This window comes from Zophobas morio, unplaced genomic scaffold (genome assembly GCF_036711695.1).
Source record: "Zophobas morio isolate AGI-343-1 ecotype UQ-CSIRO unplaced genomic scaffold, CSIRO_AGI_Zmor_V1 ptg000478l, whole genome shotgun sequence".
Lineage (NCBI taxonomy): Eukaryota > Metazoa > Arthropoda > Insecta > Coleoptera > Tenebrionidae > Zophobas > Zophobas morio.
In genome coordinates this window covers 215,689-230,763 of record NW_026972581.1, presented here as the reverse complement: position 1 = coordinate 230,763, position 15,075 = coordinate 215,689, and the positions used below count along the sequence as shown (strand labels likewise).

Genomic DNA, 15,075 nt, shown 5'->3' with positions numbered 1-15,075 from the left:
TTTAAGATATTAAGATCCATTGCAGCTTCCTAAAGAAACGCCCTTAGCTAGGAGAGATTGACCCGTTAAAGGGGTAGGCAACACTAGTTACCACGTTAAAAGCTTAACTTTACTTATGAAAATAACGTTCAGAAGACTCATAGCATTGTAATTAAGCATAGCAAAACATTGTTGATCAGCCTTTTAAAAACTTACGTATACAAATTTTAGTTGCCCTGCCTTACTATAACGAAAAAGCAACATCTTTAAAAGAGGAGGGATCAATCTAACATGAGTTTCAAGTGCAGACTATTGAGGAAAAGAACCCAGTTCAAAAGTTTTAACCCAAATTACCATTTTTAGGCAATTTTATGGTTACTATTGATAATTTCATTTTATTGTTAGTATATAATGAAGATTCACTAAAAATAAACCGGCAGTCGTGTTAATTTTTTTTAGTGCTTTTTTTGTTTTAGTCACCTCTGTACATCTATATATATATATCTGTTTACAATTAATTTTAAAGGGCTTAAAGTTTTAGATACCGGTCAGTAAAGGTTTAAGTACCCTAACACAGACGGTTTACTTTCTGACTCAAAAAAAAATCAAAGTCTGTAAGGAAAGCTAAAAACCATAATATAATTATAATTTTACAAGACATATAACTACAATACTGGCATTCCAGTAGTTCCCAAAATTTTTATATCGTTTTTTTAACTTAACAAGCGAGCAAATTCGTAAGAAATGAGAGAAACCATCTCTAAATGGAAGGTATTACTTTGTAACAACACATATTTATTTTTAACTAAGTAATATACAAAATATAAACCTTTTTTTGGCCCTTTTAGTTTTGGTTTATAATATATATTTTTTTTAATAACCAGTACAATTTTTTTTATGCGGTTATTCTTATTTGGACATAGTCGTAATTGTCTTTTTAATACTAGACATCACTGTTGTCAAAAGAAAAAAAATATATCTTTAGAAGTATCAAGTCGGGGTTTCTACCACTCACTATACTACTATACTATTTAGGAGTTAAACTATTACCTTAGAGTCTAACAAAAAGAAAGAAGTATTTAAAGCGACTGTTTCATCGTCACATTACATAAGAATTTATTAAGAGAAACTTACATTAAGCGTTAATATAAAGCCCTTCTTAAAAAACTACAACTACAAGATTGAAATAATATTTGTACTAAACAGTTAAAAAACTTCGTGAAGATGTGTAGCAGTTTGGAATTGTATCAATATGCCTATGTTTAGCCTGCTACTTTACAAAAGATAACACACTAAACTTTTCGAGCAGATAAATATATTTAAATCTATAACCTAATAGAAAACACTAAAAGCTTTCAATAAGCTGAAAGTAATAAACAGCTAGCAAAAGTGTTGACAACCCATCAATATATTTCACTTGATTACCTTTTGTATTTTTTTATTAAGACTAGTTTATGTTTAATGTAAATAAATAATACTGTTACAATAATTAGTTCGTTTAATAATGGTTAAATTGCGTCAGTAGTTCATACAACGCTTTTTTAGAGAGATTTTGGTGTTATTTGTAATCATATGTTAGAAAGAAAAGGAGTTTTTAAATTCTTATATTTTGCTAATATCTAAGAAAATTTTATAAGAAAAAAGAAAGTAGTCCTAATCAAATAGTTTATTATATCATAAGCTGTTTGAATTCTTTTAAAAATTATTACTTTTTGGTGTTCTTGCAGGTCTAATAAATGCATGTAAACAAAATTATAAAGTAATCTATATGTTATATCGAAAAAGCATACATTGAGGCAGCTAACATGTCTTAAACCCGTTAAGGTATCTTTGTCAAAAGCCGGCCACCATAAAGGAACAGTACCTGTAGGCCATTGTAAAAATTTATTTGTATTTAATTGCAATATAGTAAACCTTGAGCTAAAAGAAATTGATAAGGAAGTCTTTTACATATTAATTTTAACTTTCTACTTGCATAAATATATGATTTCTTCTTATAACTGTTTTTAGACGTTGACAACTTTATGTTACGACAAAATATGCTATTAAGTTCAATTTCTCTATCAAGTAAACATGATTCTTGTTTAAAATGCTCTTCCTTTTTATTATGCTTACTTAATCCTTCCTCATTAAACTCTAACTCCATGGAAGGGTAAACTTCGTCATTCTCTAATATGTTCATAATGAGATTGAAAATTCTTACTCTTTTTTAGATTACCAAGTAAGTCTTTTTTTTCAAATTGTAGAAGGTAGTCGATCTTATATCACTGCTGGCTTCGCTTGCTAAAAAGCTTAACAAAAAAGGATGGTTAAAAAAAAAAAATTAAGATTATTGGGTGTACACTAAAAGTCTACAAAAAATAATGTGTTGATTGGTTAAAAATGCGTATTAAATTTTTTCAGCTTAAAGCAACTTAGCCCACCGGTGGTAATTTCCGACTACAAGCAGTGTACTGATTTAAAAAGTTCTAATTTTCTGAAGTTTTCTAAAAGAATTAAGCCAGAAAAAATAACTATATTTTAAATGGATTTTTATATATACCAAGTTATTGAATTTATTAAAACTTGGATTAAAATTTTTATAACTATAAATTAGTGATTCAGCGTTGAATCTAGGAGTCCATCTGCAAGGCTAAATTTCTATTAAAAGCTCTAAACTTAATAAAAATTCTATTTGATGTAAAACAAAATTAATTTTGTAATAAGTTATAAAAAGATCTTCTTGTTTCCAAGCATCAAATATCAAAGTATTACTATTTTGAAAGTAGAAAATCGCCATTAAAGTTAGCGTATAACTGCATCCAGACCATTTTTTATTACATGCAATAAATTACGAGGGAATGAGGGTACTCAATTGTAAGATATTATTCTACGGCCTTCTTAGGTTACTTAAAAAATATAATTAACTAGTTGAAACTAGAGGTAGACCTGCGTAGTTAACTGCTGTAAATCGTTTCATAGTAGGGTTCCTCTTAGTAAAAGTTAAATAAAATAAACATTACCTCAATAATTAAGCTACTCCGCTAGATGTGTTCAGCCTAACTTGGAGATTTTTGCGGAGTAGAACTTAAAAAAAAGAGGTCTTTGTATTAATTATACAATTTGGGTTTAAGTTGTAGACTTATTAACATACTTTGTTTTCCATTAGGTGTGTACGCTACTTGAATTAATGATTTTTAAATTTAAGTTATTATTTATTAACTATGATTAGCTCCAAATTTATAAAGTTATAAGGATTTATTTTAATTTCTTATAATAAATTTTTTAATAAAAAATGTAATAAATAAAAGCACTTTAGAAATCGTAATTGCTAGGCAACTCTGCTTTAGCGCGTATTAATTAAAAATAGAAAACATCATGGTAGACTCAACTATTTTTATAATAGTTGTTAAATATAACTTTTTAAAATTACCTTGTAGGGCACAAGAGTCTATTTTTGAAGCTATATATCCATGAAAACTAAAATTTACTTTAAGTAGAAAGCCTTCATCGGTCCATAAAACTAACTTTACGAATTAGGGGGAGTATCTCGAATATTTCTATTAAATTTGGTTATTAAAAAACTGAAAAGCTCGGAATACGATTTTTTAGATGCATATGCTCAAATTAATGTCTAAGAGCATTTCTTCTTTTTTAGTTTTGCTTTGTGCGTAAGCTGTTACTCACTACAGATTAAGGTTATTTCTACGAAGGTGGTGGGATGATACCAAAAGAATAATTATATAAACATCTATATATATATATATATAACTTTATTAATTATAAGACAGTAAAAAGAAGATAATAGAAGAGAGTACAACAGTACAGAGCACTGGAGCAAGAGGAGCACCCAAATTTTATTAAGAGAAACAAATTAAACGTCTACTCGAGTATGGAGAATTTATATTCCTGCATAAAGCCATATACACTAACTTAAGGGCTGAAAGGAATAGTTGAATAGAAAAAGCTGGCCAATTATAGGATAGGTAGAACCTTACAGAAAGAATCACTTAACGAGACAAACAGCAAGCTGTAATGCCTGTCAAAATCTTCAACAGTCCGAAAATTATAAATATTTTACAATAATTAAAAAACGTAATGATTTATGAAAATATAATAGCGCCTAAAGGTATGAATTTAATAAAATTATAAAAGATATTAACTTACTATTAAGGAGTACACAGAACAAGAGATTAAACAAAAGTAAACAAGGTTTAGTATAAATAAGCTAGCCACACTTATAAAATAGAAAGAATAGAGTTCGACACCAAAGAGAAGTTAGGAACAAAAACAACTCAGAATAAATAAATGCTATAAAGCTCAAAATTAATATGTTAAATATGTCAAAACTTAAAAGACAACACTAAAGCACTTAAAACATTTACAGCACCAGATATTTTTTACAATAAGCTTTGCCTTAGGAACCTGATTGTAATATTTGTGAAAAAATGTTATTAGAATGGCAACCAGTTATACGTGTGTGTATAATGAGATAATCGGATTGGAAAGTTATAACGCTCAAAAGAATGTTGCGTCGGCCTGTAAAGTTCGATAATACTTATTAATAACTAATTTTACGTCGGATTTATCTACATAAATTTATAAATAATATTTTTTAATAGCTTAATTCTCACTAGAAGGAGACATTGTGAACGAAGGAATCAACTTTTTGTATCGGTAAAAGCGCGGCTTTACTTTTACAACTTTTAGAACAGGCGTAACTATTTTAGATAATTCTACACTAGCTAGAGGTATGGAAAAAAAAATTTAAGCAAGTCAAAATGAATCTATGACTTTATTAAAAAAAAATAGGGGCGTACAACCAACCTCTTTAGGATTTTTTTTTGAAACAGGCGTAATTAGTTCCGCACTTGACCAGAGGTACGCAACAAATAGCTGCACTTCTTTGGCAAAAACTTTGCAAGAGTAACTGCTAGGAAGGCTAGCACTCCTTGTTTAGATCGTTTAAGCAGAAGAAAGTTAAAAGATCTACAAGTTAATTGCCACTTTTCAGATGTATAAAACGATTTACAACTAACTTTGCTTAATATAAACTGCTTTAAAGCATATTTTTCAGTAACTTAATTTCGAAATTGACCTATTTTAATATTTACAAACATCTCACTTTCTTGGAAAAAAGCTTTTTTTGACTTGCGAATAAAACTGTTCTTTTTGTGGGTAGTACAAGCCATGTAGGGTCATCTGTGTTTACTCGGAATTTGTTATTGATTCAGCATAAGCTATATTCATCTTCGCGTAAGTCATTTTTTTAACTTTATAGCGTTTTCATTTTGGAAAATTAAACTATTATAAACGGCAAAATGCTTCTTCAGCGAGTAGCAAGTATCAATAATTAAAAAAGAACAAGCTTTTTTTTTAAGCTTTTTTTATAGAGCTAACCTTTGTAAATGGTACCTTCTGAATTAGATCCTATTAACAGTTAATAAAGTAGATCCTTTTAATTACAGTAGTCGGATTAAATCTTTACTAGACTAGCCCTTTGTGCAATTAAAGCTACCACTTAAAATTTTAAAATTTCTTCTTCGCCTTAGCAAGTTACAATAATCAATAAAACGCACTTATCACCAAATCTAATTTTATATTTGTAACATATTAAAAAGTTTAAGCAAGGTTCGTATTCTAACGCATAATTTTCAGAAAGTTGTATATGAAAAAGATATGGAAAACAAAATGTTGATAATAATAATATTGGAAGCATATTTTTCTTTCCAAACACAATGGAGTACTAATTGTTTGGATTATCAACTCATTAAGGGGCCACATAACTTTTAATTTTTATTAATACGGACTTTTAGATCGTTTGAATTTTATTTTATAAATTTTTTTTATAAATTTAGTAATTAAAAGTAAATAAAAATCTTTAAACCGTGCTAGAAGTACAAAATTCTTTACTAATTAATAATCTTTTTTAAAAAAGAACTTCATAATTCAAACTAATTTAATTCTTTTTTTCTAAAACACAACCTATTTAATGTAAATAACATAAATTTATTAATAACTTTAATAATTTACTAGAATGGCTGGTTATCATCTTTTTTAAAATTTTAATTTAAACTTTATTATTTGATTACTTTTTTAAATTTTATAATTTTCTTTTCTTAGCAGTGTCATCTTTGAGATTTTCTCGAAGTATAGCCATCTTCAATAGAATTTGATGAGCTTCCTGTATAAATTTTTCAGAAAGATTGAGAGTCTTTGTAAGTAATTTGTCGCTTATAGATAAGCTTGAACGTATGAGAGTCTGAAAAAAGTTAAAAAACATATAAAATGTTATATAAAAAGATCAAGTCTTACATTAATTTAGTTAAAACTGATTAATTAAATATTAAATAAAAAATTGTATAGAAAAGTAAAGAGATGAACGGCAATAAATATAATATTCAACTTTACAGAATCGCTGCTTTCAATTACAGCAACAACTTTTTCGCTTAAGATAAGTGATTCTAATTTACTTATGAGTTCTGAATTTTTTAAAAATTTGGGACAATTAAAGTGAATTTTTTTTTAAAGTTAATTAAAATTAATAATAATTATAGTAATAACCCTTATAACTTAGTTGAAAAACAGTTGCCATATTATGAATATTAAGAGAAGAAAAAGGAGCGATGTACTGGATTAATAACTAAAAGTAATAATTTCATTACAATTCGATTTTAATAAAATAATTTAATAATAAAAAATAAAAATAATTAATTTTTAAAAATAAAAGATTTAATAACTTCACAATTCCAATAAGAAAAATTTGAATAAAAGTTAGAAAATTTAAATCAAAAAACTAAAAGTAAAAATAATCTATAAATTAGATTCCAAAGGAAAATAAACTTTTAAAAATTTATTTAAATCTAAAACTAAAAGTAATTTTTATTTAAATTCAACTAAAAATAAATAAACTTAAATAATAACTTTTTAAAAGACTAAAGTATTAATTTCACAATTTTCAAATTCTATTAGAAATAACTTTAAATAAAAATAAAAAATTTTCACAAAACTAAAAGTAAAAATAATTATTTAAATTAGATTTATAATAACGATAAGTTATTAAAAATTTATTTAAAAACTAAAACTAAAAATTAATATTATAAATTAGATTTTAATAAAAAATAAATAAATAATATAAATTTTACATTTTTTTAATAAACTAAAGTAAAAAAATTTTTATTATTTCTAATAAAATAAATTTAACTACATTTCAACAAAAATTAAATATTTATTAAAAAAAATTAAATAATAACAATTACAATTTAAAATTCATTAAAAATAAGTTTAAATAAAATACTAAATTAAAAGAAATAAAACAAATTAAGTCTATTTTAAATTACTAAAAATAAAAATAATTATTATAAATTAATCAAACGAAAAGTAAATTTTAATAAAAAAAATTAAAAATAAAATATAAAATAATAAATTTATTTAAAAACTAATAGTAAAAAAATATTATAAATAAAAATTTAATAGAGATAAATTTGAAATAAAACTTAAATATAAAATTAAAAATTTATTAAAAAAAAAAAAATAAAAGTAAAAATAACTATTAGGATATTAATTTGATAAAAAATAAGTTTAAATAATATACAGAAAAAAGATAAACCTAAATTCAAGTTTTATTACTAAAGGTAAAAATAAAATAAATACTGGTTATTATAACTTAAATCTAATATTAAATTTAAACTTGATAAATAGAAAAAGAGACAAAGTCAGAATTGTTATAAAATTAGTTGCAATTATAGAAAATAACCTTTATTGTACTTTTACAATAAAATATTATAATAATAACGATAATTACTTTTTCTTCTATGCGTAAAAGCAGTTCCGGTGCAACTTCAGCAATATATATATTAGCTGAAAGTTCAATCTAAGATAATAAATAATAATAATAATAATAGTAAAAATAATAATACCTGAAGCTCCCTTAAAACTACTACGCAGGAACTATAAAAAGCTCGATAAAAGTTGTTAAGTAAAGCTTTCACAGGGGAAACCAATTCTATAAATTCTCGGCAGCTTTACAGAAAAAACAAGTAATAATATTAATATTAATAATAATGATAATAATAATAATAATGATAATAGAACTTCGGATCGTTGAACAACTTGAAGAGATCTTCTCTATTATAAGAAGCCAATGCGCAGAGACCTAAGTAAAGACCAATATCGCAGCTGGAAAGCTATATATAGAAGTATAATATATAAAGTATGAAAAATTTACATTCAAAAAAATACGTGATGAGAAATAAAATAATATAAAGTAAACGTTATAAAACTCAGTTCTATAAGTATACAAAGTAAATTAAATATATATAAACTTTTATAAAGTATAAAAATATATATTACATACAAAAAAATTGTGGATGAGAAATAAAATTATAAAATTATAAAATAAATTGTGCAAGTAAATGCCAAAAGGGAATTGATTTGCAAACTTTTTAAAATATTTAAAAAAGGAATAATATTGGTTTATAAATGAACCAATGAGCTTCCATAAAATAGAGTATTTTAAATTAAATACACTAATCAAAACAAAAGAAAAGAGTATTAGTGTGTCCCCTCAACCAATAAAAATCAAGAGGCCAGAAACTACGTGGCCAATAAATTGCAGTGCTTATGCTCCGCTAAACTATTTAAGATTAAAAAAAAAAATCTTGCCATTGGAAGCGGATGTTCTTGCAAAGATTCAAAACAACAATTTTTAAAGCAAATCACAGCATGCAAAAAGTTTCCCATAGTCAGTGCTGCGAGTCCTTCAACGGCCTCAAAAAAGTGTGCTTGCTAGTAATATATTTAGTTTTTACAATAATAATTATATAATTTAAAAATTTGATTTAAAACAAAACTTTTTTTAAAAAAAAAATAGAAATAATTATTTCTATGCAAAGTGATTTAAGTTAATACTTAATATTAATTAATGCTAATAGTACTAATTTTACTACGTAAGCAGTTTTCAAATTTCTTGTAATAATTAAATTAGTAAAATTAATTACTTATTTAGTAAAAAATTAAGTCTTTAAAAGTAAAAAAAATATTGTAAGATAGTATTTTACGAAAAAATTAAAATCGGAATCTTACAAAAAGCGTTTTGCTGTTTTTGGATTTAACTTTTTTACATAACATTGCAGCAGATTTATAAGACTTCATAGCCACGTAACACTTACATAAAAAATAAATTAATTAAAAAATTTTAAAATACGTTAAAATAATTAAATTATTCACGTAAAATTTAACTTCTTTAACTTTTTTAAATATGAAAACAGGAAAAATTTAAAAATTAGGAAATAATAAAACATTAAGTTTAAAATTATGTTATAAAGTTAAGAAGATATAGTACAAATTTAATTGAAAGAAAGTAAAATTTTTTTTTAATCTTTAAAGTAATAAAAAATTACAATAAGTAAACTACAAATGGAAAATATTAAAAAGTTTAAAAAGACTAACTTAATTCTTGAGATAAATTTGGTAAGCAGAATATATAAATAGTAGTAATAAAAAAAAAGTTATACGAGAGAAAAAAAGAAATTATTTTCTAATAAAAATTAAATTTCTAAAATTTTCCCTTTTAAAAATTATTTATTTAATTAAAAAATTTAATTATTTAATAAACTAAAAAATATCACGGATCTAGAAAACTTAAAAAAATTAAAAAAGTACAAAATCAATTAATTAATAAAAATAAGTATAATAAATAAGAATAGAAAACGTAATAACATTTTTTTTAATAAAATAATCTTTAACTTATTTATTTGAAATTACTAAATTAGCATAAATTTTATTTATAAATAATTTTTGTAAATATAAAACTGACCTCCAATATTTTTTACAAAATTTAAAAACACATTTAAAGTACGTTTAAGATATTAATATCCAAATCTATTTTTTTTTCCAGAGACAAGGTATATTTTTGAGAATATTTAAAATGCTGAATTGCTGAATTAAACTCGCCTAAGTGAATACATTAACAATATACTGTGTGAGTATTTTACAGCAAGCATTAATATTTACTTTTACTTTAATTATGAATTTAATTGATTACCATAAGTGAATTTTTTTTTTGTTTATTAAAAAAACTAACAAATAATTTAACTTTCAGTGAAATTTTTTTTTATGAAACCCACCTGTGCTATAATAAAAAATGCCTAATTTGTGATGAAGCTCTTGTTGTTTAACTGTATCGAGATGCTTTACACTCAAATTCAGCGAATTCTTCAAATTGATAAGCTAAAGATGCAATCATGTAAACTTAAGCAATTAAGACGAATTTAAAAACGTAATTTACAAAAATAAACTTATTATATACTTTAAAGTACTTTATTAATCTTTATGACTTTCAATTAAATAATAGTATCTTCAGAAAACTTAAAATTTTAAGGTTTAGTATTTTTACCTCTGAATTTACATAACTTTCAGTATTCGTAACCCACCGAGTGTCAATAGGAAGCGGCTCCCTTATAAAAATATGCTTTTGCCTTTAATTATTTCAAGGGTCAAAGATTAAGGAGATGAAATTTTACAAGCAATTTATAAACTTAAGCTATCAACCCTGTACAACAAAGTAATTCGTGTATCTTTTTGTACTGAAAAACACACAGTGTTTGTCGTTTTACGCATTCCAAAGCTAAACTCAAACAGTTTCGTGACAAAGAAGGGAAGTTTTTAGCAACAAAAAGAAGTTTATAAACTTGATGAAAATCTTTATAGTTTTCTGCAGACAAGGAAAGATCCTGTTAATTAGTAAACAGGAAAATTATAATATAATTTTTGTAAAAAACTTATAAAACTTGAATTATCTTTAGCGTTAAGAGATCTTCCATGGGCTGCAGAGTTTACTTAAAAGTAGAAGGCCTCGTTAAACTTAATCTATTTATAAAAAGGTTGCGATGCGCAGGAGTTAAAATTATAAAAAGTAGTCGTGACCAAAAATGTTTGATAGATTCTTTTCATTAAGTTTTTTTAAAATTTTCCTCCTTCCAAGTAGGACGGAAAAGTAGTGATTAGCCTCAATACAGTACAAAAATCGTGACCGTGAATAAGAATTACTTTTACCCTCTAACAGGGCTACTTACAAAATTTCTATAAGGCTTTTTGTTTCTTTAAAACTGTAACATTAATATATCCCCTAAAGGCGCACTACAAGGTTCAATTTTTTTTTTAAAAACATAATAATTTAAGTATTTTTTAAAGAAACCTGCTTTTTACTATACTTTATTTTAAAAAAAACTCCTTAATATTTCAAATCCGTGATTGCTGAGGTGGCAGTAAGTCCTATTCCGTTTCGTTGCTAATTTTTTCTATGACCTAAAAATTTTTACGTCTACTTTAATTGCTGAGCTACAGAAAGTTTCAGTATTATATTTAGTTTCAGTATTATATTTGATTTCGGTCACTGTTTTACGAATTCAAGACATACTAATAATCTAAATCGGTTTAAAAGCGTAGAAGTATATTCAAATAGCGATAAAGATAACAAAAACAAAATATATATTTAGCTCGAATGATTAAGGGTTTTTTACATAATTATGAGGACCGCACATAAAAAAGATCGACTATTATTTAGTTATCCAAGTTATTCTTGTTCCAACAATGCAGAGAAGGTGATATATAAGTTGTTATGGTTGTTTTATTAAGAACTCACAATATTAAAAAAAAATTGAAATTAAACAAAATCTAAATAAAACAACTAAAAAATGTAAAAGTTTTTCTGGGCGCGCTTTAAGCATAGTTTCTGCTTTTTGTAACACATTCGGTGAGGTTCTTAATTATTATTAGCTGATTTGGTGACTAAAGTGTAAAAAATATTACTTAGAACCTATTAATTTATTAGAAAGTCATCAGCGACATTGGTAAACACAACGATGTTAAAAAAATAAATTACGCGCTATGTTAGTGTAGCAAGCTAGCTTTCTATAAAAAAATTGTCTTTAATACTAATATTAAGTATTTCAAAAAAATGTTAAGTAATAAGTTTATACTAAAAATATAAAAATTCATTGACTATATCATAATAGTATTTGTAGTAATAGTAGTAGTCGTTGTGAGGATAAATAACTCAGATTAACCGTAAAAAGTGAATTATATGTATATTAATTTTTAATTTTTTAATGTTCCTATATAAAGATAACCTTCAAACCTTACGGAGGAAATATTGTAGATTAATCAGTTTAAGACAGTTTTATTTTTGTAAACAAGGAACGATAAACATGAAAGGAAAGGGGAGCCGTCCAACTAGCATTTATGCAAGGCTGGTGAGCGTATGAAACGAAGACATTCCAGATTTAAATTAAAGGGCAATGGAAAAAAAAGCTGCTAAATTGTCGGTCCATATAACTACAAGTTATTAAACATTTATTTTTTTAACATTTTTTATCCTAATGCGCAAGAAACAATGAAACAGAGAAAATACTTCACTAGTGGATAACCCTTAATTAAACCTTTCCTGACCCTCTCAAACTATGCTATGCCCTGACTCACTATAAAGCGTTAAAAAAGAATTCCTAGTACACATTACTACTGAACAAACAGGTCGGGTGCTTTGTGTGCTTGCGCAAGATTTACTTTAGGAGCGCAGGCTAAGGACAGAAAATATAAATATTGAACTTCAAATAATAGTATGATTAATGACACATTAAAGAGCTCCTAATTTTTTATTTATTAGAAATTTGTGTGGGCTACGTAGCCTCCCAGTATTTGGATGCAAACTTTTGTATACGAAAAGTTTTTTACCAGCGATGTTTCTGGTGTAACTCTATGTTAGCTAAGTAAATATGCATATGCTAAAAAAAAAATTTTATGAGTAATTTGAACTTTATTGAGTACAGTTTATTTATAGTAGAAAAAGAAAACATATATAATATAAGCTTTGGATTTAGACAGCTCCAATTCTGAAATGTTTCGCAGTAAAACGTCTATAAAATTAGTATCTTTCACTACAGGCTCTTTAAGACCCAATTAAGCCGAAAGATTCGCATGGCGACCTATACTTAAAAAAACATACTTGAATAAGATTTTAATATTACGATACCCACGGCTTAAAAAATTCATAAGCGGTTTTAAAGGTTCCTAAACAGAGATTTATTTCTTCAAGTGCGTCAATCAACGTGCTAATCAAGCAACTCTTGGGTCTCTCACAAAAAATATTACTCTTGGTGGTACGAGAGCCCTGCATAGAAGTATTTTTTGAAAGCGTCTGATTATTATCCTCTTCACAAATTTTATATTCATTTAATGTTTCAGCCTTTTCATTTAATTCCGGATTACTTAATTTTAGAAAAGGATGATTCTCGAGGGTTTGTCGAACAGTTAAAAGCTGTTCCAGTTTTATTGTTGGTGCTTCGGTCCGCCTATCGGCCTTAAGTATTTTTATGTAACTTATAAGTTTAGGAGCAGAGGCTGTGCTTATGGTAGAAAGAAGCCCTTCCAAAGGCTTTACATAGATACGCATGCTTTCAATAGCGTCCCAGTAAGCTTGTACTTCTCTATCATTCATCTTAATTTCAGAGGGCTTGTTTATACTGGGAAGAGATGGCTTTGTTGCAAGTTCATAATTATTAGGATAAGCCAATTTATAAAGAGTCCTGCATCTTTCGCAATCTTCCAGGATTGGAGTTTTTATTTTAAGAACAGGTAAATTAGGGATGCTCTTGGGAGAATGATTACCGTGAGCGGGTGTTATAGTTTGATTTTTAGCTTCAGGCACAGTACGAGTATTAGAAGATATTAACTTGGTTTTTACTGAGTTTCCCGACTTCTTAGAATCTTCTGGAGGGGTAGGATATAACGATAAGCCGTTTGAGCTCGTTTCATTAGCATTCCCCAAAAGGCTTATTTCTTCCAGAGTAGTGTTTGGATTGCTATCAGGTTCAAATATAACATGATTTTTATTACTATCAATAGCGTGATTGTCATTATTGGTAGTATTGCTCTCCGTACCGTTAATTTTGTTAGCTTTATTATACATTTTATTACTTCCTTTAGCTTCCTTAGTAGTATTGTTACTATCGTTTTCTGTACCGTTAAGTTTATTACTACTGTTACTATTCAAATTTTTAGTGCCTTTGTTTTGTCTTTCAGGATTTGAAACGTCCATTTGTTTATCGAGTACAGTAGTGTTATCGACTTTAAGTTTTTTATTATCTCTTTGTGTAATGCTTTTACTGTTTGCACGTCTCTTCTTTAATAAATATACATTTTCTAGATTTCCAGCCAAATCGGCGTTATTATTATCATAATTATCATTATTATTAACAGTATAGATATTATTATTAATAGCACCCTTATTACGCCAATACTCGCCTCTCAATAGAGAAATTTGACTAACTATTGAAGGGAAATTAAGCAGAGGATTGCTTGTTACGTACTTTTCTAACTTGTCTGACAGTAAAGTAAATCTTAGTTGTATTTTTTCTTCCTTACTTTTTGCAGTCAATAGCAACTGCTTACAAATGGACTGCTGCCGGCTGTCAAGCTGATCTTTTTCCTTATTAAGAGCAGTTAAACGACCTTTTATAGTATTCTGTGCAGCAGCGGTTAAAAGGTTTTGGGAAGCTTCAAGAGGAATCTTGGATTGAAGATTTAGTGACATATCGCTGTAAATCTTTTCTAACTGTTGCTTTAACATAAGTTCTTGTTGGCGGACTCTAGTCAGTAGTTGCATTCCATCTTGATTCAGCTTTGTTAGTCTTATTTTATATTCTTGAATAATCTGCAGCAAATGAACCAAAAAAAAAAATTAATCGCAATTGAAAAATAGTTATAGACTAAATCGTGCTACAAAGTAAGCCCGCCGTAGATAAGCTTTTATCCAACATAGTACCAACAGAGTGACCAGCTGCGTTTATAATAATATATAAAACTTTTACCTCTACAAGTATATAAATCACTCTTAAGTATAAAATGAATTTTTAGCATAAGCTAAGATTTGCACCGCAATAGCAGCTTTGTCACGTAAATACACTCGCATACTCTCTCTACAAATACTTTTCATATATCTATAGAATTGTACTTAACAAACAAAAGGTTCTACACTTTATTTTACTACCGGTCAGCCCATTAGAAAAATATATAAAAAGGCGAAAAAAACAATACATAGTTAAAAGGTTATACTTATTT

At 26.4% G+C, this 15,075-nt stretch overlaps 1 protein-coding gene across 1 annotated transcript; it reads right to left on the bottom strand.

Annotated features, from left to right (window-relative positions):
- Positions 1–6,061: 6,061 nt before the first annotated feature.
- On the bottom strand, positions 6,062–10,959 carry LOC135121032 (COP9 signalosome complex subunit 1-like). Its single transcript, XM_064045341.1, has 14 exons — positions 10,885–10,959; positions 10,749–10,827; positions 10,558–10,691; positions 10,355–10,415; positions 10,086–10,188; positions 9,818–9,912; positions 9,043–9,123; positions 8,623–8,745; positions 8,053–8,144; positions 7,878–7,980; positions 7,763–7,831; positions 6,523–6,601; positions 6,370–6,440; positions 6,062–6,220 (listed from the first exon to the last, which is right to left on the bottom strand). Exons 2-14 carry the CDS (start codon positions 10,779–10,781, stop codon positions 6,062–6,064), a joined length of 1,203 nt encoding a protein of 400 aa, XP_063901411.1. The 5' UTR covers positions 10,782–10,827; positions 10,885–10,959.
- Positions 10,960–15,075: the final 4,116 nt, after the last annotated feature.